General features: G+C 51.8%; 2 protein-coding genes across 9 annotated transcripts in view; one reads left to right on the top strand and one right to left on the bottom strand.

Moving 5' to 3' along the window:
* The first annotated feature begins 384 nt into the window (after window positions 1-384).
* Window positions 385-11,987, top strand: NLRC3 (NLR family CARD domain containing 3). 2 transcript variants are annotated; one of them, XM_075106013.1, is made up of 18 exons: window positions 385-516; window positions 997-1,145; window positions 2,334-4,077; window positions 4,337-4,423; window positions 5,153-5,236; window positions 5,523-5,606; window positions 5,845-5,928; window positions 6,038-6,121; window positions 6,610-6,693; window positions 7,562-7,645; window positions 8,079-8,162; window positions 8,270-8,353; window positions 8,630-8,713; window positions 9,019-9,102; window positions 9,219-9,302; window positions 9,542-9,625; window positions 9,837-9,920; window positions 10,429-11,987. In XM_075106013.1, the coding sequence occupies exons 1-18, from the start codon at window positions 491-493 to the stop codon at window positions 10,517-10,519; spliced, it is 3,189 nt and encodes a 1,062-aa protein (XP_074962114.1). In that variant the 5' UTR covers window positions 385-490; the 3' UTR covers window positions 10,520-11,987. The 2 variants fall into 2 exon arrangements, with proteins under 2 accessions (XP_074962114.1, XP_074962113.1); XM_075106012.1 differs by having other exon boundaries at window positions 997-1,257.
* A 1,680-nt stretch (window positions 11,988-13,667) lies between these two features.
* The window catches only part of CLUAP1 (clusterin associated protein 1), a 73,770-nt gene continuing 64,142 nt past the window's right edge, over window positions 13,668-23,295 (bottom strand). For 4 of the 7 annotated variants that reach the window (XM_075106011.1, XM_075106010.1, XM_075106009.1 and 1 more), the window contains 3 exons: window positions 19,373-19,428; window positions 14,713-14,766; window positions 13,668-14,186 (listed from right to left, as the gene is read on the bottom strand). In XM_075106011.1, coding sequence (XP_074962112.1) covers window positions 14,034-14,186; window positions 14,713-14,766; window positions 19,373-19,428 — 263 coding nt within the window. In that variant the 3' untranslated portion in view covers window positions 13,668-14,033. The remainder of the gene's footprint in view (window positions 14,187-14,712; window positions 14,767-19,372; window positions 19,429-23,295) is intronic. The other 3 variants (XM_075106006.1, XM_075106007.1, XM_075106008.1) reach the window with 2 other exon arrangements.

The raw sequence follows: 23,295 nt of genomic DNA, 5'->3' as shown, positions 1-23,295 counted from the left end.
AGGGAAAACACGAGCGGCTCACAGCCCTGCTGTCCCTCTGGTGACAGCAGTGGCACTCAGGCACTTGCCAGGCAGCCCATGGATGGCACGGGGGCATCATCTGGACAATTAATGCAACTGCTGTCTGCCCGAGAAAGGCTCCAGCATAAGGGGTGGTGGTAAAGGCACCAAGCCTGTGGCACAAAAGGTCTGGGCAAAGATGCTGCAGCATGATGGTCCCAGCTCTGCCTCTGTCAGACCCACAGTGGTGGGAGCTCTGTCTTAGCCAAAAGCTGATGAATAGATCCTTAGCTTGACCACAGTCAGCACCACATTAGCTCAAGGTGGGCTCCCTCCCAGGCTGCTCCTCATGCTTCTCCTCTTCCACCAGGAACATGGATAAAGGCTGAGGAGCCTCAACTCATGCTGTGAGCTGGCTGGGGGAACGTGGAGCAGTCCATGGGACAGCTGTGCTGCTGCCAACACAGCACTCGTTGCCCAGGCATTGCTCATGTCACAGGAGGCCTCCGATGGAAGGTGAGTGGTGGCCAGAGATTCATCACCTCGGTGGAGTTTTGGATTCAAAAATGGGATGAGGTGGGGCACCACGTTGTGAGGATTGACTGGTTCCTGGTCCAAGGGTTTGGGGACCACTGTGCTGACACAGGGGGAATGGCTCTGTCTGAAGATAAATGATCTTGCTCAGACTTTTATCTCTGCATGGACTTGGTTTCCAGTAGGAAATGTCATTTCATGATCATGTTCTTTGCCTTCTTTGACTCCAATTTCGATAGCTGCTGCCTTGATGAAGCAGATCCTAACAAAACAGCCTGCCACGACTTTGGGGTGGCATCATCTCAAGGAGGAATTTGACAGGTCACTCTGGAGGGCTCTGGTTTACCCCCTGCTACCTTCAGAGTCAGATGGGGTGTTCCACTGCTGCCTTTCCCCATCACCCCTGAGCAATGTGCCCAGGGCTTGCACAAGACCCAACTTTCCTGCTCTCCTGTCCTGCAGAGGCTTGGATCAATCGCTACCGCAAGCAGCTGGTGAGGTCCATCTCGCCGCAGTTCCTGGAGGAGATCATCTGCTACCTGCGGAGGCTGGACCTCCTCACAGCGGAGGAGGCTGGCCGGGCACAGGAGGCAAGCTCCCTGCCCGAGCAGGTGAGGGCGGTGGTGGACATCCTGGCTGGCAAGGGCAGCTACGCATCCCAGTCCCTGCAGACCTTCATTGAGACCACCAATTCCCAGCTCTACCTTCACATCACTGTCTATGGTAGGCAGTCCACTTTGGACCCCATGAGGAGTGTCTGCACACATGTCCTGGCTGTGGGTGCTTGCTCGATCACCCCAAGATGTGCACAGAGCTAGGCAGCATTGGAAGCTCTTATGGGAGTGTCCATGCGTGTGATGGTGTCATCTCAGGGTCTTCTTTGGGGAAGGACATGGCCAGGGGGTGACAGGGGCTCTCTGCCAGGTCTGAGGGACCTTTCTCCAGGCCCCTCACTGCCCTTAGCATACCTCTCTGGGCAGCCTGAGGAGTACTGAATGTCCTCAACATCCAGGTCACACCAGTCACTCCCGGCAGCTGGGCTGGGAACAGGGGGACGGGCAGGAGGAGGACAGCTGGCATCCCTGACCTCATCCATTCATGGCTGCCCCAATTTCAGGCTCTCCTTGCAACACTCTTGGCAGTAGAGGTTTTCCTGGGTTCTCTCCTGGTTGGAAAGCTCCAACCTTGTCTGGTGTCTGCTCTGAAGCTCTCACAGCACCTTCCCTGCTTGTCCAGCCTTAGATGGAGTGTTTAAATATGCTGTACCATGGGCTGTGGTACCTAAGCCAGGTGAGCAGGGTCACCAGGTTCAGCCAAGAGTCCTACTCATCAGACAAGTCCATGGTGATGAGACAGGGCTGAGATCAAGCCTGGAAGTCAATCCAGAGGTCAGGATTAGGTCCAGCAAGGGCAGCCAGGTTTAGACACAGTCCAGTGGTCATCAGGCAAGTGCAGAGTGATAAGGTCTAAGATGAAGGTCCAGATCAACAAGGTCCATAGCAGGCATAGGTGCAGTGGTGCTATAGACAAGTGTTCCTACAACATAGCTTAGGCAAGGGCTGAAGGCCCAGGACTGAGCTTAAGTGGGCTCCTGGACTGATGGGTGAGGCTGGTCAGGGCCATTTAAGCCTATTAGTGCCCTCTGGGCCCTGGCACATACCTTCCTGCCCAGACGTAAGGCTCTGTGTGGTTTCCCTTCTGCATGGGCATGGCAGAAAAGTGAATCAGCATCTCTCATTTGCATTTGTGGTTACCATCTTCCACCTCCTCACCCCACCGTTTCATTTCTCTCTATGCAGAACCCATGGTGCAGAGGCACCTAGAGAGCCTCCAAAGCTACTATGGGAATGGCTTGGAGACAGGTCCCCTCCAGCGGCTCACAAACCTGCTGCTGGTGGAAGGTTTGACCGATATCCAGCAGAAAGAGCATGACATTCTGCAGATTGAAGCCACCAAAGGCCTACAAAATGGATCCAAGAGCATCCCCCTGGAGAAGCTCTTCCTGCCTCTCTCCAAGGTCAGCATCCCACCTCGGATCTCTGTCACCATCGGTGTGGCTGGCATTGGCAAAAGCACACTGGTGAAGCTTTTTGTCTACACCTGGGCAAAGGGGGAGATCAACAGGGACATCATCTTTGTGTTGCCCCTCACCTTTCGGGAGCTCAACACCTACGAGAAGCTCTCTGCCGAGAGGCTCATCTGCTCGGCGTTCCCTCACATCACTGAGCCGAACTGCATCTCGGCAGGAGCCGCCAGGACCCTGCTGATCCTCGATGGCTTGGATGAATTCAAGACTCCTTTGGATTTTTCCAACACAGTAGTATGCACTGATCCCAAAAAGGAGATCCAAGTGGACAACCTGATCACTAACATTATACGTGGCAACCTGCTGCAGGAGGCTTCTGTCTGGGTCACGTCCCGGCCAACAGCAGCCAGCCAAATCCCCGGCGGGCTTGTTGACCGGATGACAGAAATACGAGGATTCAGAGCTGCAGAGATGAAGGACTTCTTGGACCAGATGTTCCTTGACAACCGAGACCTATCCAGCCAAGTCCTGCATCACATCAGGGCTAACAGGTCATTACACGTCATGTGCACTGTTCCTGGCTTTTGCTGGATTTCTGGTTCCTCAATCGGCTATTACCTAAAAAACAGCACTGATCAATCCCAAGAAACAATCGTTGCCCCCAAGACCCTGTCAGAAATCTACTCCTATTATTTTAAAATGGCTCTGAGCAGCAACTGGCTGGAAAAGCCAAGAGAAACACCCAGGATTGAGCAGGTTGTGAACAACAGCAAGAAGATAGTGAGCAGCCTGGGCAGACTAGCCTTCTATGGGCTGCTCAAAAAGAAATACGTGTTTTACGAGCAGGACATGAAGGCGTATGGCATTGACCTTTCCTTGCTGCAGAGCAGCTTATGCAGTCGACTCCTACTCAAAGAAGAGATGCAGTCCTTCACAGCCTACTACTTCTTTCACTTAACCATACAGGAGTTTCTAGCAGCTATTTATTATTACACGGCTGCGAAGCGGGCAATATTTGACCTCTTCACAGAGAGTGGGATGTCTTGGCCCAAGTTGGGTTTCCTCAACCACTTCAAGAGTGCTGTTCAGAGGTCACTGCAGGCAGAGGACAGGCAGCTGGACATCTTTGTGCGCTTTCTCTCCGGGCTCCTCTCCCCGCAGGTGAACAAGCTGCTCGCTGGGTGGCTGCTGGTGAAGGACGAGCACGATAGCTTCAGGAGCCAAGCGATCAGCTTCCTCCAGGGCTGTCTGAACACCAACTATGTCATCTCTTCACGAACTGTGAACACCATGCACTGCCTGTACGAAATTCAGCACACAGAGACTGCTAAGACTGTGGAAGAAGCAATGAAGAATGAGAGCTTGGCAGGGATGCTCACCCCCATGAACTGCTCTGCCCTGGCTTATCTCCTGCAGGTCTCTGATGTCTGCATGGAGGAGACAAACCTCTCCAACTGCCTCACCTACAATGTCTGTGAAAGTCTGCTCTCCCAGCTCCTCTTCTGCCACAACCTCAGGTGAGTCCTGGTCGGATTGCACCGTGAGAAGCAAGCAGAGACACTGGGCTGTGACTCAAAATCCCTGGTCTCAATGGGAGACATGGGCCTACCAACATTGTCCATAAGCAGAGAGCTGCCCTGGGGATGGCACTGGGTCAGTTCTGCTTCTGTGCTTGCGTTTTTCCACCTGTGATGGGCAGATGTCACGGGAGGGTAGTCCTTTCTCCACTTTGTTCTTCAAATGCCTGCTTTTCCTCTTTCCTTATATCTTCTCCAGGCTGGACAATAACCAGTTTAAGGACAATGTGATGGAGCTGCTGGGCAGCATGCTGAGTGTGAAGGACTGCCAGATCCAGAAGCTCAGGTAGGACTTGGCCCAGGGCAGACAGGCTATTCCTGTGGATACAGTGTGGAGCTGAGGACACCTCAAAACCAGGGTGAGGGTCCTCCAGGAACATCTCTCCCACTGGCTCCCCAGGTTGCCTAGTGACAAGGGCAGCCCCACATGATTTCCTGCACCCAGGGACGGTGACCTTACCCCCTGTGTCCTTGAAGTGGCTGGGCAGGCTGTCTCACCGGGCCTTCCTGGGACCACCGCCTCCTTGCTGTTGCTAAAAATTTGTGTAGAAAGCCATGGGTTATCCCAATAAACTACTTCCCAAGGTCACAACTGTTGCTGGACACCTGAGGCTCCGCATAGGGCATCTGATGTATGGAGGGGACAGGCTCCTGACCCCCGCGCAGGGAGATGCCTCGCCCCAGACGGATCCCAACTTTCCCCACTTCCCTGCCTTTCTTTGTGGCGGCACATAGAGTCCCCCATGCTGCGATGTGAACTCCCTTTCCATGACACAAATTAATTTTAAGTCTTGAAACTCCCCTTACACCCTATCCTTGCAATACCCTGCCTGGTGTCTACCCCAGGCGAGCAGACCTCAGAGCACCCACCACTTTGCATGGTTGTACCATGAACCAAACGCTCCTCGTGGCTTTCCTCTGCTCACCCATCCCAGCTGCATCCTGGGACATGCCAGGGGCTGTGAAAGCCTCTTTCTCCTCCTGAAAAACACCAGATTTTTCTTTTTCCGGGCAGCTTGGCAGAAAATCAGATCAGCAATAAGGGAGCCAAAGCGCTGGCCAGGTCACTGATGGTGAACAGGAGCCTGACGGTGCTGGAGTAAGTGTTCCCCCTTGACCAGCTCCTGCCACACGTGTTCCCCACTGGGAACCATTCCCATGGCCGCAGTGGGGCTGGATCCCACCCAGCCTGGCCAAGCTGGGGAGGGTCTCCAGCCCCCAAAGCCACCACGGCTCAAGAGGTGAATGTAATTCTTGCGAGCTGCCGGCCTGATATCCCACCTCAGCAGTGCCTGAGATTGTGCCACATGGAGGCATTTGGCTTAAACTGGGCACATGCCACTCTAACTTTGCTAACTTTGGCTTTTCTGCCCATCTTACCCCAGCCTGCGGAGCAACTCCATTGGCCCCACTGGAGCAAAAGCACTGGCTGATGCACTTAAAAAAAATCAAGTCCTGCTCTCCCTGAAGTAAGTCTCAACTTCTGCAGTACCTCTGGGAGCAGATCCCCACGACAAGCCCCCTCCAGCCCTCTCCTCTCCCATCGAGGTTTTCCCCACCTTGAGGGCCAGCTGGTGGGGAGACCCTGGCCCCTGGGACAGGGGCAAGGAAATGCCAGGGCAGGCGACCACCACCTTGCACCCCTGCATGGCCCTTCGCCCCTCTGTGGTGGCTGCCGTGCATGGCTTTGCTCCTCTCTCGTTGCAGCCTGCAGCACAACATCATCAAGGAGGATGGTGCCACCTTCCTGGCTGAGGCCCTGTTGACCAACCACAGGCTGACAACCCTGCAGTGAGTGACCGGGACCTGCTGTCCCCTCTCCCAGCCACCCAGCAGGCCGAGGTGCCACTGATGGGGACATGGCACCTGATATTCATGGGTGTCTTCCTTACCTTTGTAGCCTGCAGAAAAATGCCATCGGAGCCCACGGTGCCAGGAAAATAGCAGAGGCGCTGAAGCAGAACTGCAGCCTGAAGGAGCTGATGTAAGAGCAGCATGAGACAGAGGGATGGCGATGCCAGTGCCTCATCTCCCAGGATATGTGGGCAGGAGTGATGGGCAGGGGACTGTGCCATGTGACGCAGGCAGGATGGACTCTGCTAGCTTTGCCCAAGTGTGTTGGAGTGGGTGGAAGGGGGACAAGGACTGCAGTGCTGCTTTCAGAGCGAGATGAGGAGATTCTCTCCGAATCTCCGGGGATGCAGGGAGCCATGTAAAGAACCAAGGGGCCAAGCCTTCCCACCAGCAGAACCAGTGGCAGGTCTCCAGGCCCTGTGGATACATTAAAAGCTATTTCAGCTCAAAACCAGCATACAAAAACAGACCTGTATGCAGTTTGGAAATGAGACCACAGCAAGTTCATGCTTTTTGCTGGAGCAGAAAGAGCCTGGGGGGGATGAACCCTTTTCTGGCAGATCTAAGCTGGTTGCAGCGTGGCTGCCAGTAACACCTGCTCCTCCCCTTGTGTCTTAGACTCTCCAGCAACTCGGTAGGAGACAATGGCTCGGTTGCCTTGGCTGAAGCTCTGAAGGTGAACCGCAGTCTGCAAAGCCTTGAGTAAGTCCCCAGTCCATGCCTTGTCTCCTGCTTGCCCAACAGAGCCCAGTGCAGCTTCACTCCAGCAGTACCTCACACCCTCCCCAGGCCCCTGCCCCCAGAGCCCTTTGTACCACCCCAGATCTCTCCCATTCCATGTCCCCTGGAGCAGCATGAGGCCGTGCGTGCTCTGTGCAGGCTGGAGCACCATGCAGCATCCCCAGGCAACACGGGTAGCAGCTGGGCTGGTCCTGCCTTCACCAAGGTGAAGGGGTTCATCTTCAACACAGATGATGATTTTTTTTCTGCTTTTCAAAGATACTAGCAGCTTTGGGCTTTCTTTCTCTCTCTCTCAAATGTGATGGGACTTGGCTAACGAGGAAGATAACAGGCTGAGGCCTGGCAGAGTCAGGATGGGATGGTGTAACGTTCATCCCCCTTGGGAATGGCAGCCAGAGAGGACTGTTCCTCCCGCCCGGCCAGAGCAGAGGGCTGATGCCTCCTGGGGACAAGCTGCTAAGCCCTGAGTCTGTCACTGGCTTCCCACAGTGTGACAAGGACCCAAGGACTGCAGGAACCGCATCCCCAGCTGAGCTGGCAGCCATGGTGACAGCTGGCAGGGACACGTCTGCCCCGAAGTGCCAGCAAACCTTGTCACCTCTGCATGGTGGGGCCGGTGCTGCCATGGTGAGCAGGAGATGCTGATCCTGGCCTGGCTGTTCCTGAAGTTGGTCCTTTAGCCCTGGCTCCACCCTGGCTCCTGTGGCTGATAGATGCCTGTTTCTCAGTGAAATGGGCAAACAGGCACTTTTCACCCCAACCACGATGCTGCAGCCTACCTGCAATGCCAAGACTGGCCTGTTCTCATGCCTTCCCCTGTTTGTCTCAGTCTCCAGAGCAACTCCATCAGCAGCCCTGGGGTCACTGCGCTGACAGAGGCTCTGTGCTCCAACAAGGGACTCATCAACCTCAAGTAAGTGACAGTCCCTCCGGCCACCCTCTGGTCCCAAAAGCTGCTGCTGGGACATGGGATGCGAGAACTTTTCCGTGTGCATGGTTGTTTCCACAGGTGCTCTGGGATGCTGAAAGCAGCCTCTGTCCCTCCTCTGGCTGCAAGCATCTTCTCTCTCCATCATTAGCTTTCTCCCCTCAGGACAGTATTGGTTCAGCTGTGCCTGGCAACGAAACAATGGCAGCAGGGATGGGAAGCTGGGAAAAATCCCTGATGGCATCAATGCTCGCAGCTGTAGGATGCACAGGGAATGGAGGTGCAGATGCTGATGGGGATGCAAGTCAGACAGACTGCCCGTTGCAATAGGTGGTCTCAGCCCTAGAATGGGGGGCTATGGGGGAGCAGCTGATGCCCTGCCTCTGCTGCTCCTCCCCAGCCCCGTGTCTTTCCCCAGCCTGCGGGAGAACTCCATCAGCAAGGATGGGGGCCCCGCCATCGCCTGTGCTCTGCGGACCAACAGCACCCTCAGGAAGCTGGAGTAAGTCCCATGGGTCCCAGGAGGGCACCCACACTGCTGCGTGGTGGTGTCACTGGAGTTGTCCCAAACTGTGTGCGTTACTTGTGTCCTCTGTCCCCTGCCTCTAGCTTAGCAGCGAACCTGCTGTGTGACGAAGGCGGCAAGGCCATTGCTTTAGCAATGAAGGAGAACCGGGCACTCACATCCCTCCAGTGAGTTTCCCCTTGACCTGGCTGGTTTTGAAGACCCTTGTGTGGATGTGGGGCAGGGACATGGCTCCTTGGCCTCAGCCCCTCCAGGCTGTGACAGCAGATCACCCTTCCACGGAAAAGTGTGCTGTCCCATCCTGGACGGACCCACGGGGTCTTGCACATGGGTCATCTCCCAGCCTCCACCACGCTGGATGGGAGTGGACGGGTGCTGAGCCTGCTGGGATCAGGGTGTCCTCGCAGTCCTGGACTTCACCTCCCATTCTCTCCTGTTTGCAGCCTGCAGTGGAACTTCATCCAGGCAAAAGCTGCCACGGCGCTGGCACAAGCACTACAGTCCAACAGCAGCCTGGCCAGCCTCGAGTAAGTGGGGACATGGGCAGGAAGGTCCTGGGCAGCATCTTCCTACTGGGATCTGCCCAAAGACTCTGCCCTCACGCTGCTCCAGGGGAGGTGGCTTTGCCTGCTGCTTTGCCTGCCAGTTCATCCCGTGTCCCCATCGCATGTCTCTGGCAGGGGATGCTGTAAGCGCATGGTGGCCCGAGGGCACCCCCAAGCCATTTGGGAAAGCCCGGCACACTGTGCCCTGTGCTCGCTGCCCCTCACTGCCTGACTCCCTGCTCCTGGGTGCCCGGGCCATGGGCAGATGCAGCACTTGCATGTCTCAGCTTGCAGGAGAACGCCATTGGAGATGAGGGGATGGCCGCCCTCTCGGCCGCGCTGAAGGTCAACACAACCCTGGCAGATCTCCAGTGAGTATCCAGGCTGCAGTGGGGCCTTGGCAATGCAGCCTGTCTAATTAGCTTCTCTAATTAGCGCACCACGGCTGCCTCACAACATGCGCTGAAGGGTCCTTGTTCTCTTGCAGCCTGCAGGTGGCTTCAGTTGGTGCAGCTGGTGCCCAAGCCCTGGCCGAAGCCTTGATGGTCAACAAGAGCCTGCAGATCCTGGAGTAAGTGCATGGTGGGGCCACCAAGACCCCATGGCTGCAACACGACTCCCTGGGGGTGTCTGAGACCCTGGACCTTAGCTCAGCGCCACTCCCATCCTTGCATCATGCCCTACCAGACTTGGATTGCCTGTCTTTTGACTCGCTGGTGTGGGGCCACCTCTCCCACCTCCTCCTCTCACCCACAGACAGCATGGGGCTGTCCCAGGTTGTCCTTCCTCACCACCTGCCTTCCTCTGCAGCTTGCGGGGAAACTCCATTGGTGTGACAGGGGCCAAGGCGATGGCTAATGCATTGAAGGTGAACCGCAGCCTCCGTCGGCTCAAGTAAGTACTGCGCTGCTTGGGGTGGGAACTAAAAAGAGCCTTTCTAGACCTTCCTGGCGGGAACAGCAAGGGGACAGCCAGGCCAGCAGCTCTCAGTGGGGCAAATCCCTGAGCTGGTGGCTTTTCCCAATGCCCATGCACATGGCATGCATTCTCTCCCGGTGGCCACATCTCCCTCGCTGGTGCTTTCTGACCCTCCTGCCTCCTGCAGTCTGCAGGAAAACTCCCTGGGCATGGATGGAGCCATCTGCATCGCCACCGCTCTGAAGGGCAACCATGGCCTCACCTATGTGAAGTAAGTGGCTGCTGAGCTGGATGGTAAGGCAGGGGACTGGGGATACCACAGGAATCACCAAGGGACCTTCCACGCCACTGGCACTGCCCATTCCCAGCTGTCCTCCAGGGACGTCCCAATGGGGCAGGGAGCAAGGGCACCCTATGCTCCTCCCGGTGCGACAGCCACCATCCCTGTGAAGCTCCAGACCCCACAGCTCCTCTCTGGGGATATCTCCAGGGCAAAGAACCACCCCAAAAGCCAAATAGTCTCCATAAGATCACAGGGATGGGCTGGCTCAGCCTTTCTGGCTCCCAGGGGCTTTCTCCAGCTTCTCACCTGGCTGCCTCTGGGCTCTCAAACCCAGAGTCCCCTGTGACTGGGGTCATAGTAAGAGCTCCTGGATGGTGTAGGGAGGGTGCAGATGATGCCGGGTGCTGATGCAAAACTGGGGAGCATCTCTTGTACCCACCAAGGATCCTGCTCTGCCTTGTGTCCAAGCCTGAAGTACTCTTCTCTTTGCTCCCAGCCTGCAGGGGAACCGCATTGGCCAGTCAGGAGCCAAGATGATCTCTGATGCTATCCGGACAAACTCACCCGACTGTATTGTGGACGTGTGAGGGTATCTGCCCACAGCAAGGAGGCCTGGTGGGTCCCTTTGGCCAACGTACTTCCACAGGGAGCTGCTTGGCTCTCTGCCCACCCATCTCAGGGAAGGAGAACTGGGGCAAGGAGAGCCCCTGAGCTCCCCAGCACAGCCCAGGAGAACTCGGGGCCTCCGGACCAGCAGTGCAGGACAGTCAAGACTCACTAGCGTTGAAAGCTGAGGGATGTGTGACCATGATCCTGTTCATCCAGGCCTTGGGGGAGCTTCAAGGAATGGGTGAACCACAAACATGAGGGAGGAGGGGGCAGATCCCACACGCCAGCCCTTCTTGTTTTCGTGGGTGCCTTACCTGCCACCACTGGTGGAGGCGACCCCCTTCTGTGATCTCCGTAGGGTTACAGCACTGTGCTCAGACCCTGCCCTGGACCGGGCCCATCCTGACTGCCCGTGAGCTCGGCTCTCGTCCCAGCCTGAGTTGCTGCCGGCAAATGTTGCAGCACCCCAGCCGGGGCTCCAGGGCTCTACACCCACAGCCAGCTCTTCTCCCTCTAGTTCTGGCAGGGACCCCAGGAGAAGCGGGTGAAACATGGGCAGGATTCACAGCAGCCCCATCTCATTTGGCTACATAGAGCTCAGTCCTGCAGGCTCCCCTTGAAATCCCCGAGAGAGATGAGAGGTTTGCTGTCTCCTTGCTCAGATGAGCATGGTGCTTTGGACCTGGGCACTTCAGAGCAGGGTCCCAGGCAGTGAGTGCAACCTGTGTGTGGGCCGTGCCCTCAGTAAAAGACTGGTGCTGGCTGAGCATGACTGAAGCGTTTGTTAGTGCTGTTCTCTATCAAAGCCACTCAGAAGAGACAGGCATCCCAAGGCATAGGAGTGGAACCATCTAGAAACACCTTGGGAAATAAAGAGCCCTCAGGATAACAGGAGGAGGAGTGGGAGGGCGAACGTAGGAGGACTAGCACTGCATGAGGATGGGCCGTCTTTGGCACATGTGTCTCGATCCTGCTCCGGGACTGTCTTATCATGAAGTCCTGCCTCTTGAGTTTAGACTGGATTTCTTGGGAGTCCTGCTGTTGTCATGGGTGGCAAGCTGTGAGACCTTGGGGTGTGCCTTCCCAATGTCCCAGCTGCAGGCAGGGTCCTCCCCTAGCAGGCTACCTTTGGGGCAGGCAGCTGCTGAAAGCAGAGGTACCAGGTGATGCCCTCGTGTGCGTGGCAGAGACTCAGTGACTCTCCAGAGGGCGCCAGGTTTGGAGATGGACCAGTAGCTGAACTAGGCAACCCCCCAGAGTCCCGCCTCCAGTCACTGTCCCCTCTCCCCACTCCACCCCAGCCAGAGCCCACCGTGAGCCATGCTGCTGCTGCAGTCAAGGCAGTGAGCGACTGCTTCAGGGACCTCTGTGGGCTGATCCTGGAGAAATGCTGGGCCCAGCTGTGTGATATGTACATACTTGGAAATAAATTGGTTCCCAGCTGAGAAGATGCCTTGTGCTGCCTTCCTCTCTTGGTTGTGGATCATTACATGTGACATTTGGGGTGCACTGTGCCCTGCTGCCCCAGCTGGAGACCCCTCCACCCTGTACTGGCATGACAAGAGGTCTAACAGCTTTTCCATGAGGTGCCAGGCTGGCGCACACTCTCCTACAGCACACAGTGATGCTGAATGATTTAAGTACTACCTCTTTCACCATTATTTCCGCACAGACTGAGGCTCAGGTCCAGCTCTGCCCAAAGCCTGCGCCTAACCCTGAGCTGAAATGTTACCTGAAACACCAATGAGGAGCAATCAACAACTCCGAGACAGATCCCATGCCCAGGAGCTCCAGGAAACGGGGTTAACAACAATTTGAAACATATTTAATTGATCTATCCGCACATGCACATACCTAGCTATGCACAAACGCTTCTCAGCTGAAAGGGTCAAGTGCTCAGAGGGTGCATTTCCACTGGCACCAGGGGTGGCTGCTAACAGCACTGCTGTTCAAGCCAGGTACGAGAAGCTGCAATGCAAAGCATGGCTACCCTAAAACCTGCCTGGTTGCGCCTAAAGGCTAGGTGGCAGTGCTGCCTGAAGAGGCTCTGGTTCTGTGCACGCAAAGTTTTAAGTCAGCTTTCCATTTCGGCCTACAATATAGGAAATAACGTAGGAAACTGTAGCTCTGAAACTGCAGCTCAGACTTGGAGGCCAGGCCCAATCTCGTGGGAAATCTCTCTCACACATCAGATGTATTCCAGCACACCCGGAGGACCAGACAGGTTCCCTGTGTAACATGGGAAAACGTTTTCAGAACAGGTCCTAAAACCAGGACATTCTCATCCCCTGAGAGAGGGATTGTCCCGTCATTACACATACACTGCGCTGTATTTACCTGTAAGCTTTTGTCCCACCTTGACGTGACATTTCAAGCTCTGAGCTCTGCTGATGGGGAACTGCCTTGGGTGTGAAGGTTCCACCCTTGGGGTCAGAGACACAGAGACATGAAAAAGGTCTTGGTTTTTCAAGTAACTCGTGTGTATTCCTTCCTTCAGCACAGTAACGGAGGGGTTGGACTTGACTCTAGGCTTTGGATGGGCAGGGAAGCAAAGTACCTTGCTGATGTAAAAGAAGGGAAGGGCAGGAAAACAGTCTGGGCTCTATTCTGCCCTGATGAACACACACCAAAATGAACTCTTCTAATCAAACACTGATTTCTGCTCCCATGAGGACAAATTGTGATGCTAAAGCAGAGCTAAAGGAAAAGAGGCAACATGCTAGACAAACTCCAGCTTTTGTGTTCACCTGAACACACTTTCACTGATGGCATCAATATAACTTGCCGAACAAAAGCCCAACTTTTGGCCCATCTCAGTCCGTGCCAGAAGTACCAGTATAATTAAAGGGTTAATTTCATACAGATTTAGTTACAGTGCTGTCTCACACAGCTGCTCTCAGAACACTCAGGCACAGCCCATTGAAGTTTGAGAATAATTCCTGCTGACACCAACTGAAAGATGCTGCACTGAAGGTGGTATCTGAGGACCCTTTCACTGGTTTCCCACTCCCTTAGTGCAACTGGTGCTGCTCTTTCTGGAGGCAAGCCCTTGATTACGTAAAGGATGTGTTTAGGATAAATAGATTTAAGCCAGATTTAAAATCAATTTAAGTGTGTTCCCAGAGCAGCTTTTAATCCAGTTTTATTAAGCCAAAAAAATCTGTTTGGACAAATAAAATGCAGGGAAATCAAGCACACGATGCTCACTGGAGTGCGACTTTTGGCATGCAGTGCATGAGGGCCAGTTGTAATGCAATTATGGAAATAACTGCACTCCATGTTACTGTGATTCTCATTATGGATAAACTGCTCATGCTTTGAGAGTCACAAGACTAGTAATCCGAGTCTAATTTTCAAGTTTAATGAACATTATTTACTGACTCCTGCATTCATGCTGACAAGCGCTTTTCAAATGGCAGGGTATTAGCTCCTGGCTTGCACACTCTCCAAAGTTTATATTTCCAGATGCCTCCTGGTCCTGCTACTGAAGGGTCAGAAGTCATTATCACTTTCCTCCAGTGGCTCTGGCTTCCTTGCTCGGTGACTGGATTTGCTTGGGCAGATTTCCATGCTGTCATCTTCCATATCCTCCTCTTCCTCATCTTCATCTTCATCCAGGTCAATCTCACTATCCCCCGAGTCCTCCTGCAGGAAATCAAACAGAACTCATGACCAGTGCAGTTCCCAGATGGCAGGGCAGGCCAGCTCAGAAGTAAAGGATGGCACTGCTGGCTGACGTTCAGTCGCTTCCTCCCCCGTGCTCTGTGCAGTCACACACCTGTGGGGAAGGCTGTGTGTCTGGGCTGGTACGGATCCAGATTTGGACTTGCTCCAGTGAGCAGCAGCAGATTCTGCAAGAGGTTTTGTACCAGCTCAGGCTGCTGTGCTACTGGCCTTCCAAAATAATGAAAAGCCAGAGCTCAGCCGCCTCTGGGAGCTAACGGCCCACATGGCTTTCACCAGCAACTTTGCCAGAGAGTGGCTGCTCCATTCCATTTATTGCAAACCTTCTTCCCCACTTCATGGGGCTGACAAAAACCTACTCCCTGACTTCTGCTGAATCTGTGGTATTAAAAACCTTGCAAGGTATTTAACTTTGAAGTGATACCTACTGTGAGACCAAAGAATCAAGGCATAGCGGAAGAAAACCAACTGCAGGAAAGAAACCCACCTGTGCCTTGGTGACGATCTTTCGCGTGCCTGGCCGTGCTGGGGCAGATCTCCCCTTGGAGAACGAGGGCAGAAAGAACAGGAGAGGCAGAGCAGGAAAAAACAAAAAGTACAAGAACATAAAAGAAAACAGAAGGTAACCAGAATGGGAGCAGGGGTGAAGGCAGCAAAGCCAGGCACAGCTCAGGCATCACGTGCCACACCAGCAAGCGACAGACATACATCTGCTGGCCCTTGGGCAGGCTTCAGCCTCCCCAAGGTAGGTAGGTTTTACCCACCTAGTTGACCAAGGGAAGCCAGTCAATGTGATCTTTTTGTATTTCAGTAAAGCTTTCAATACTGTCTCTCACACTAGTCTCCTGGACAAAGTGTCCAGCATACAGCTGGACAGACACATAATGCAGTGGGTGAGCAATTGGCTGATGGGTCGGGCCCAAAGGGTTATAGTAAATGGGGTTATATTGGGCTAGGGGCCAGTCACTAGTGGGGTTCCACAGGGATCCATCTTGGGGCTAGTACTCTCTAATCTCTTCATAAATGACTTGGATGCAGGACTGGAAGGAATACTAATTAAGTTTGCTGATGACACAAAACTGGGAGGTGGTGTTGGTGCTCTTGAGGGCAGAGAGGCCCTGCAGAGGGATCTGGACAGACCGGAGAGCTGGGCAATCACCAGCTGTATGAAGTTTAACAAGGGCAAGTGCCAGATTTTGCACCTGGGGCATGGCAACCCTGGATGTGTGCACAGACTGGGGAACGAGAGGCTGGAGAGCAGCTCAGCAGAGAGGCACCTGGGGGTTCTGGTCGATGGCAGGCTGGACATGACCCAACAGCATGCCCTGGCAGTCAAGAGGGCCAACCTTGCTCAAGGACCTGGGTGCACTTGGTGGGTGATGCGGGAGGATGGAGGAGTCCAGTGTGTGCCTCAAGGGGATTTGATTTTGGGTGAAAACAGCCAATGAACTGAATTGTATGCTGTTAATAGCTATATAATGTTGTATGTCATCACTACTATGGTTGCTATATGCCATATCAATGGTATCATGGTGGGAATCTCCCAAATTAATAAAAAAATGAACTTTAATTGAACCAAGCAAAGTGCAGCAGTGATAGAACAAGCACTAACAGTGCAGTGGTGATGGAACAAGGACTGACTTCAGCATGCAGCAATCCAACAGCACACACACCATCTCTCTGGCCCTGAAAGACTCGTAAAATAGATGGAGCCCAAAGTCATGGACTAAATGTACTCAAAGGACATTTCACAGACATTTTACAGGGGTGGTCTATAGACTAGGGGAATGATAAATGAAATCTGTATATTCTATTAAAGGATGAGAAAGGTGGGTAGGGGTTATTGAAGTTGTATTGGATAGTATGGGACCTGAGCATGACATAAATGGTATGGAATAAGGGATGGATACTGTCATGGTTTTAGCTGGGATAGAGTTAATTTTCTTCACTGCAGCTGGCCCAGTGCTGTGCTTTGGACTTAGTATGAAAATAACGTTGATAACACACAGATGTTTTGGCTGTTCTGGGTAGCGCTTGTACTAGTCAAGGACTTTTCTAGCTTCCCATGCTCTGCCATGTGCACAAGAAGACGGGAGGGGAGGAGGCACAGCTGAGAGAGCGGATTCAAACTGGCCAAAGGGATATTCCATATCATGTAACGTCACGCCCAGTGTGTTACCTGGGAGGGGCTGGTTGGGGGAGGGAGGCAGCAATTGCAGCTCAGGGATGGGCAGCGTCAGTCGGCAGGTGGTGAGCGGTTGTATTGTTTGTGTTTGTTTTTTTTTTCCTTTTTCCCTTTTCCTTTTTAGTATATTATCATTATTGTTATTATTATCATAATCATTATTATTATAATAATTAATTTATTTTAAGTATTAAACTGTTCTTATCTCAACTCCCTAATTTTTTTTTTGCTTTTGCTCTTCGAATTCTCTTCCCCATCCCACAGGGGTGGGGGGAGTGAGTGAGCAGCTGCGTGGTGTTTAGTTGCTGACTGGGGCTGAACCACAACAGTCCCTTGTGGCTGGGGAGCATCAAGCACTGCATTGCAGCTGGTCAAGGGAGGGGATTGTCCCGCTCTGCTCTGCACTGGTGCGGCCTCACCTCGAGTACTGTGTGCAGGTTTTGGCATCACAGTACATTAAGGATACAAAGCTACTAGAGAGTGTCCAGAAAAGGGCCACAAACTTGGTGAAGGGTTTAGAGGAGAAACTGTACAAGGAGCAGCTGAATTAACTTGATTTGTTCAGCCTAGAGAAGAGGAGACTGAGGGGAGACCTTATTGTAGTCTGCAGCTTCCTCACAAGGGGAGAAGGAGGGGCAGGAGCTGATCTCTGCTCTCTGGTGACCAGTGATAAGACCCAAATGAATGGCAGGAAGATGTGCCAGGGGAGGTTTAGGTTGGATATTAGGAAAAGGCTCTTCACCCAGAGGGTGGTGGAACACTGGAAGAGGCTCCCCAGGGAGGCATCACGGCACCACCCTGGCGATATTCAAGAAGCGCTTGGACAACACCCTCAGAGACACGGTGTGAATTTGGGGTTGTCCTGTGCAGGGACAGGAGTTGGACTCGATGATCCTTGTGGGTCCCTTCCAACACAGGACATTCTAGGATTATATGAAGCCTGCTCTCTTCTCAACTCCATAACCCAATTAACTCTTTGAGGGGTTCAAACTGGCCTCACTAGTACCTCTCCCTGATCTCAGATATATAGATGTCTGCAAGGGTCCCAAAGCATGCCTCTCAGCCCTGCTCAGATGCTGTACTAAGAGGGGAGAGCCATGAGACAAGCAAAGTGGCTGCTGCTGGGGGCAGCAAGAGGCTGAAGGCCTTGGCTTTCCACAACTGGATACCCTGGGGCTGTGCCAACAGGGTGACACGGGAGAAGGCTGTGAACAAGAAAGTACAAAGGGAGGAGAAACTGCAGAGGATGACTATCCAAAGCTGGCAAGAACACGATCAAGGACAATCAGGCAGCACTGTGACTAAGGTCACAATGTCTTCACCTACAGCATTGGCACTCCTGACCCTACCCAGAAGTGTTTCCAAATGCCAATGGCATAAATCATTCCCCAGGAGGCAACAAACAGTCCTAACCTCATCCAATCTGGCTGAAGCAAACAGCAGAGCATGGTCTGCAAGTTTCTTTCTAGAGAAAAAGGATGGGCAGAAAGAAGGGCAGCTCATCCCTTCCAGCAAGAGACTTAACTCTCTTATCACTATATAGTGCCCCCAGGTCTCTGCAATGAACACTTAATAGCAGTGGTATCTTCTGGGCAGCCCCGGCAAATGGCTTTTGTATGTGGTGGCAAACATGGGGAGCTTCCCACTATTCTTATATCCTCTAGAGGAGGATTCCCCCATCTGCTCCCCTCTCATTTTAAACCTTCTCCTGGGGACCCTGCAGTCATGCTAGCTCCAGGAACCTTTGCTTCCTGATCCGAGCCAGAGATTTGCTGCTCCCCCAGCGTCTGGTGTCTGTAATGGGCTTTTGTGAAGGCATTTCTGAAAAGCAAATGCTTTGTTTCAGGGAGGCTTAATTTCTATGCCAGGAAGGCAGTGAAAGACAGGGCAGTACTGAGAGAGATGGATAATCCCCCAGCAGCACAGGGCTTCTTGCTGAGTGCAGAGATGATGTCTGAACTCCTAGCATGCCCTCTCATCTGGAGGGGCAGCACCGGGTGGGGTGTCTGCTGGAGTGAGAGACAGAAAGACTCCATCTACACTAAGAAATCAAACATAAATTCACAGTCTTCATAGTTTTTAAGTGTTTGTACTGTTTCCTAGGACAGTTTTGGCCTCTGCCAACTAGCACTCTCCAAAACAATATTCCAGCATCACCTGGGAAACAGGACGGCCTCACTGCTGCTGCTGGCAGGTTGGATGCCAGCACCTTTTTGGGCATGTGGGGAGAGCTTGATGTATGGATGCAAACCGTAACACAGCAGCTGGCTTCAGCTTCCTAGAACAGATACTAGAACCACTTCAGAGGGTCCAGAGGCATGGAAAGATTGCCCACATATGCCAAAGGCTGAGCACAGCAGACAGAATAAGTGACTGCTGTACAAACCTGTGTGTACCTGTTTAGCCACTGTCCGCTCACTGGGTCAACCGTAATCAGACGCAAAGCCCGTAGCCATGGGACAGCTTTATCTGCAAGGCAGGGATCCCAAGGGGCACAGCTCACAATTCTGCTCTTATCCCTGTCCCATCTTCTGGAGGACTGAAGGACTGATGCTGTTAGTACAGACCACTGAGAGGGCTCCAAGGAATGTGATTTTAGGGCAATGTAGGAGATTTAGATCCACGCATCTAACTCCTGTTACACTGCACCGATCCCCTCTTCCCAGCAATCTGCCTCAACAGCTTAACAAAACAGCATTCCTGCAGCCTGTGTGCCACTAGTTATGCACTGCAGGCTGAGGCTAAAGCACAGGGCAGTGCACAGACTCCAAGTGCAAAAGAAAAATAGGAAAGTATGTGTCTATGCAGATGAGAGAACAGTCAGCTGGAACAAAGGAGGGGAAAAGCAGGCCTGAAGCATGAAGATTCAGCAGGTAATAAAGTGTTTCTCTAGCTAAGGAGAGTGCTGACATTCTAAAGCACTGTCAGAGAAGCTCTGCAGGCACGTGGGATGGTTACTTACATCTTCCTCCGTGTCTCCACCTTGCATTGTTCCCACAATCCGTGCACCAGCTCTTCCTGCAAGAGCAAAGAGAATCACCATAAAGCCTGGTTCATGGTTAACACTGAGGGAGAATGAACGAGAAAGTTCAGAGTTCACGTTTTAGAGGACTAGTCAAATGGCACTGAGAGGATGAGGTCCCAGTGCATGTAAGATCACCCCCTTGTTAAGCCCCAGAGCTCAGGATAAGGTAGAAGAGGGTAGGGCTGACAGTAATTCCTGCCAGGATGGTATTTCCACAGCTACCTTATGCTGGTTTAACAGTTCTGGCAGGACAAGAGGCAACGGACACATTAAGAAACAGGAAATTCTATCTGAACAGAAGAAACCACTTTTTTTTACTGTGAGGGTGGTCAAACACTGGAATAAGGTTGCCAAGAGAAGTCATGGAGCCTCCATCCATGGAGATATTCAAAACCCAACTGCATGTGGTCCTGGACAACCTGCTCAAACCTTCTGTTTGAGCAGAGGGGTTGGACTAGATTATCTCGAGAGGTCCCTTCCAACCCAAACAATTCTGTGAATTGGCATATTCCTTCCTCTGCTTTGGTACACAGAGAACAATAGCCCATCTTTTCCTTGGGGTAAGCCTTCTGTCCTTTAGAGAGCTCACTATACTCAGATCCTTTCTGATATTCCAGTAGGGACTGTCATCTCACAGGAATCCTAGGCAGTGCCAAGGCAAACCTCAAGAATTTCTTGTTGAGAGTTGGATGTATAAGTCTGAAGAGGGAGGTGGAGATCTCAGGGTTGTAGGGAGTTCACTGGAAAGGGGGAAAACGCTTGTGCCTTGCTTTGTTATTTTTGGCTGTGTAGAGGCCATATGAAATGTGGAAGATGCTAGCATGGTCTCCTCTGCTAGGAAGGGAGCCTGGAAGGTGTTGGGAATGGGTATAGCAGAGTTGTGATGGGAAATTCTGCATGTGGGCTGACTGGGTGACTCAGCCCTGCTTCCTGCAGCCACCAGAAGTCACTCAGCACTAACCAGATGCCTATGAAACAGTCCTGCTGGGACCATCGCATTTCACCATCTGTTTATCTCCTGTCATCACTTGTTTTCTCTATGCCAAATATGGATTTTTCCAATTTAGACAAAATCCATTTTATATTTTTTAGCATGAAAACAAAGCAACTTCAAAATATATCCTGTCAAACCTCCTTTGTACCTCCCAAAGTACAAAAGACAACAGGTCCCTTTCGTCCCCTCTGCAGATTGATTTGGGTTAGTTGTAGCAAAAAAAACCCCTTCTTGCATCAAGGCAGATAATTTAAAGGATTTTGTGTCTTTAAATAAAAAGCAGTGTCCTCTATCCATTGGGCTGCTGATAACACAGGCAGCGGAGATTAAATTATAAGAAGGTTCCTGGACAGAAGATCTCTTTTGAAGCTTTAGAGGCTTTTGCTCTAATTAACATTAAACTATGTAAATTTGGAGATGATTACAACCGACATCATTAGATGACAATGGAACCACATTTTTCCTCAGCCTACAGATGGCTATAAGAGTTAAACTGCAGTTTTGCTACGTAGAAGGCTCAACATGAAGTGTTAGGTAGGGAATTATTACCTCAAAAGGAGAAAGCAGCAGGGAGCTCCTAAAATCTACTGGTAAGACAAAGCTGAGAGAGATCCTAAATATAAAGGAGAATCAAGATATCACATAAGGAGAGCTGATGAAATAGGACAGTTCAAAAATGCCAAGGGAAGAGCTTAGAGAATGCTAACAGAAGGTCTGCAACATGCTGCTCTTCCACTAGTGGAAACAGCAAGGACATCTGTCCTTAGAGGAAGACAAGAATCAGGTACTGCCCAGACTGTGATCCCTACATCATCTAAGCCAGGAGCACCTCTTTGAACTAGCAACTGTGGGATCAGCAGGATTAGGTCCTGCAGCACAACCCTGGGACACTCACAAGAGACACCCCAGGATGCAGGGGCCCTGGAGCTCTAGGTTGCACGCTATGCTCTAGACTAAACAGGAGAGAAAGCAGATTTTCCACATTGGTAGAAGAGCTTCTGTGACAAAGGTGGAAGCATTGTTTTAGCTTTCAGATCGTAAACCCCAAAATTTCCATGTGTGGGAGCAAGACGAGCAACACGATGGCTGTGGTGCATTTCCGTGTGTGCTGGGGGGAGGCAGGAAACAGAGGAGTCATCTGCACAGGACAGGGAGAGCTGGCCGGTACAGTGGTGTTTGTCACTTGAAATTTCCTGGGTTCAGTTTAGCTGGGTTCAGCTTGCTGCAGGATTAGTGCTGCACCACTCTGACCACAGCTTACACAGCTTTTAAGCAGGTGAGAGCCTGTTATGTTTACTTACAGATAATGTGAATTCAGCCAGGACAAAGTGATAATTAGGTAAAATGTTAGTAATGAACAGACTGTAATTCACTGCACCTTTGGAACCAAATCTAATCTCTGTGCACCACCAGGGTTTAAAGCCACTGAGCTATCAAAGATCAGAAGTGAATGTGCATCCACAATTTTAAGCCTGTGGGCATTTGCCATTTTTCCTCTGCGTCTCATGCTTGCCATTGTACTAACCCATGCAGCTGCCTACAATGGATCCATGGGACTAGAATGATTTACTTCTTACCCAACAGTGGCTATACTTTAACTCTGTGTGTGACAGCAAAAAGCAACACTTAATCTGAGAGGTTAGGACAACCTACAATGAGGGGAAGGCAGATTTGCAGCTGAAACATTTTGCTCTCAGTTTGGAGATCTGCGTTCTGTCTCCAGCTCAATGCAAATTCACAGCATGACCTCAGATAAGACACCTCCCTTCCTCTGCATCACCTCCGCACAAAGAAAATTGGGATAAATCTTTTGCCTGATCTTTCTGATCTGCATGCCCTTTGGGCACTGCATTCTTAAGTGTAAGTGTAGCCCTTAGCACAAGGCCCTGATCTCAGTGGCATTTCTAGGCATTGCCAAAGTACAATGATTAATTAAGCACGCTACAGCTGCTGCCCTGGATGAGCATACTTCTATTTATTTCTTACACCCTCCATGAAAAGGAAATTTTCTCAGACGTGGATCACCTGCCTCAAGCCTGCCGTTTCAGACATACAACCTCTCCTTCTCCACTCGGTCCAGTGTTACAATGGCCATAACACAGGCCAAAGGCATGCAGAAACACCTCCTCCCTCCCAGGGAGTATGTAACTTTGCTGACACAAAACATACAGCCAAAGACAGCTCTGTTGGGAGCAGGTGCCGAGATGGTGGGAGGAAGCTCTATTTCAAGTTAAGACAAATTCAAGTTAAGAATTCTGAACTGCAGCCCCTTTTCAGTGTTTCCAAACACACTTGATTGCCCCACTTCTGCAGCTACATGAGCCTGGTAATACTGTCCAGCAGCTGCTATATCAGGAAACTAAACATGTAGCAGACTTTTATCTGAGGGACAGGAATCTGCAGAGATTCACACAAAAAATGAGAAGAGCAGTTGTATCAGCTTTCTCCTCCCTGGATTAGTTTCGTCCAAGCACTGGCAGTCAGACCCAGTGGCTCAAACACTTCGAGTTGACTGGTTTTTCCACCTCACTTGACCTGAAGAGGCAAGGAAGAGACTAATCTGACACTCCAACATTCTTTTATAAGGTTTACAATTAGAACTCTATTTGCTTTACTAGAAAAGTATATTCACTCCAGGAGCACAGCCACAAGGACCCACTGTATGTTGTGCATACAAAGCCACAGTCAGGATAAAATTGCACTTTGTGAAGGTCACAAGAAAGGAATTTATTTTTAAAAGTTCATGGAGAGCAATACTGGCTTGGTAGAGTCCTCTGAGGCACTCTGGGAGCAGGTGCATTTGTGAAAATTTTTCCCCTTGACTTCACACATTACCAACCAGCTGAAGAACTTGAATACTGTTAAT

The sequence above is a fragment of the Phalacrocorax aristotelis genome, chromosome 10, assembly GCF_949628215.1.
Source record: "Phalacrocorax aristotelis chromosome 10, bGulAri2.1, whole genome shotgun sequence".
NCBI lineage: Eukaryota > Metazoa > Chordata > Aves > Suliformes > Phalacrocoracidae > Phalacrocorax > Phalacrocorax aristotelis.
The sequence above is the reverse complement of the archived record's forward strand: the minus strand, read 5'-3'. Positions and strand labels throughout refer to the sequence as shown.

Coding starts and splice junctions, on each gene's coding strand:
- NLRC3 (XM_075106012.1), top strand. Junction 5,607..5,844: donor CAAGTCCTGCTCTCCCTGAA/GTAAGTCTCAAC, acceptor CTCTCGTTGCAG/CCTGCAGCACAACATCATCA. Junction 9,103..9,218: donor ACAACCCTGGCAGATCTCCA/GTGAGTATCCAG, acceptor GTTCTCTTGCAG/CCTGCAGGTGGCTTCAGTTG.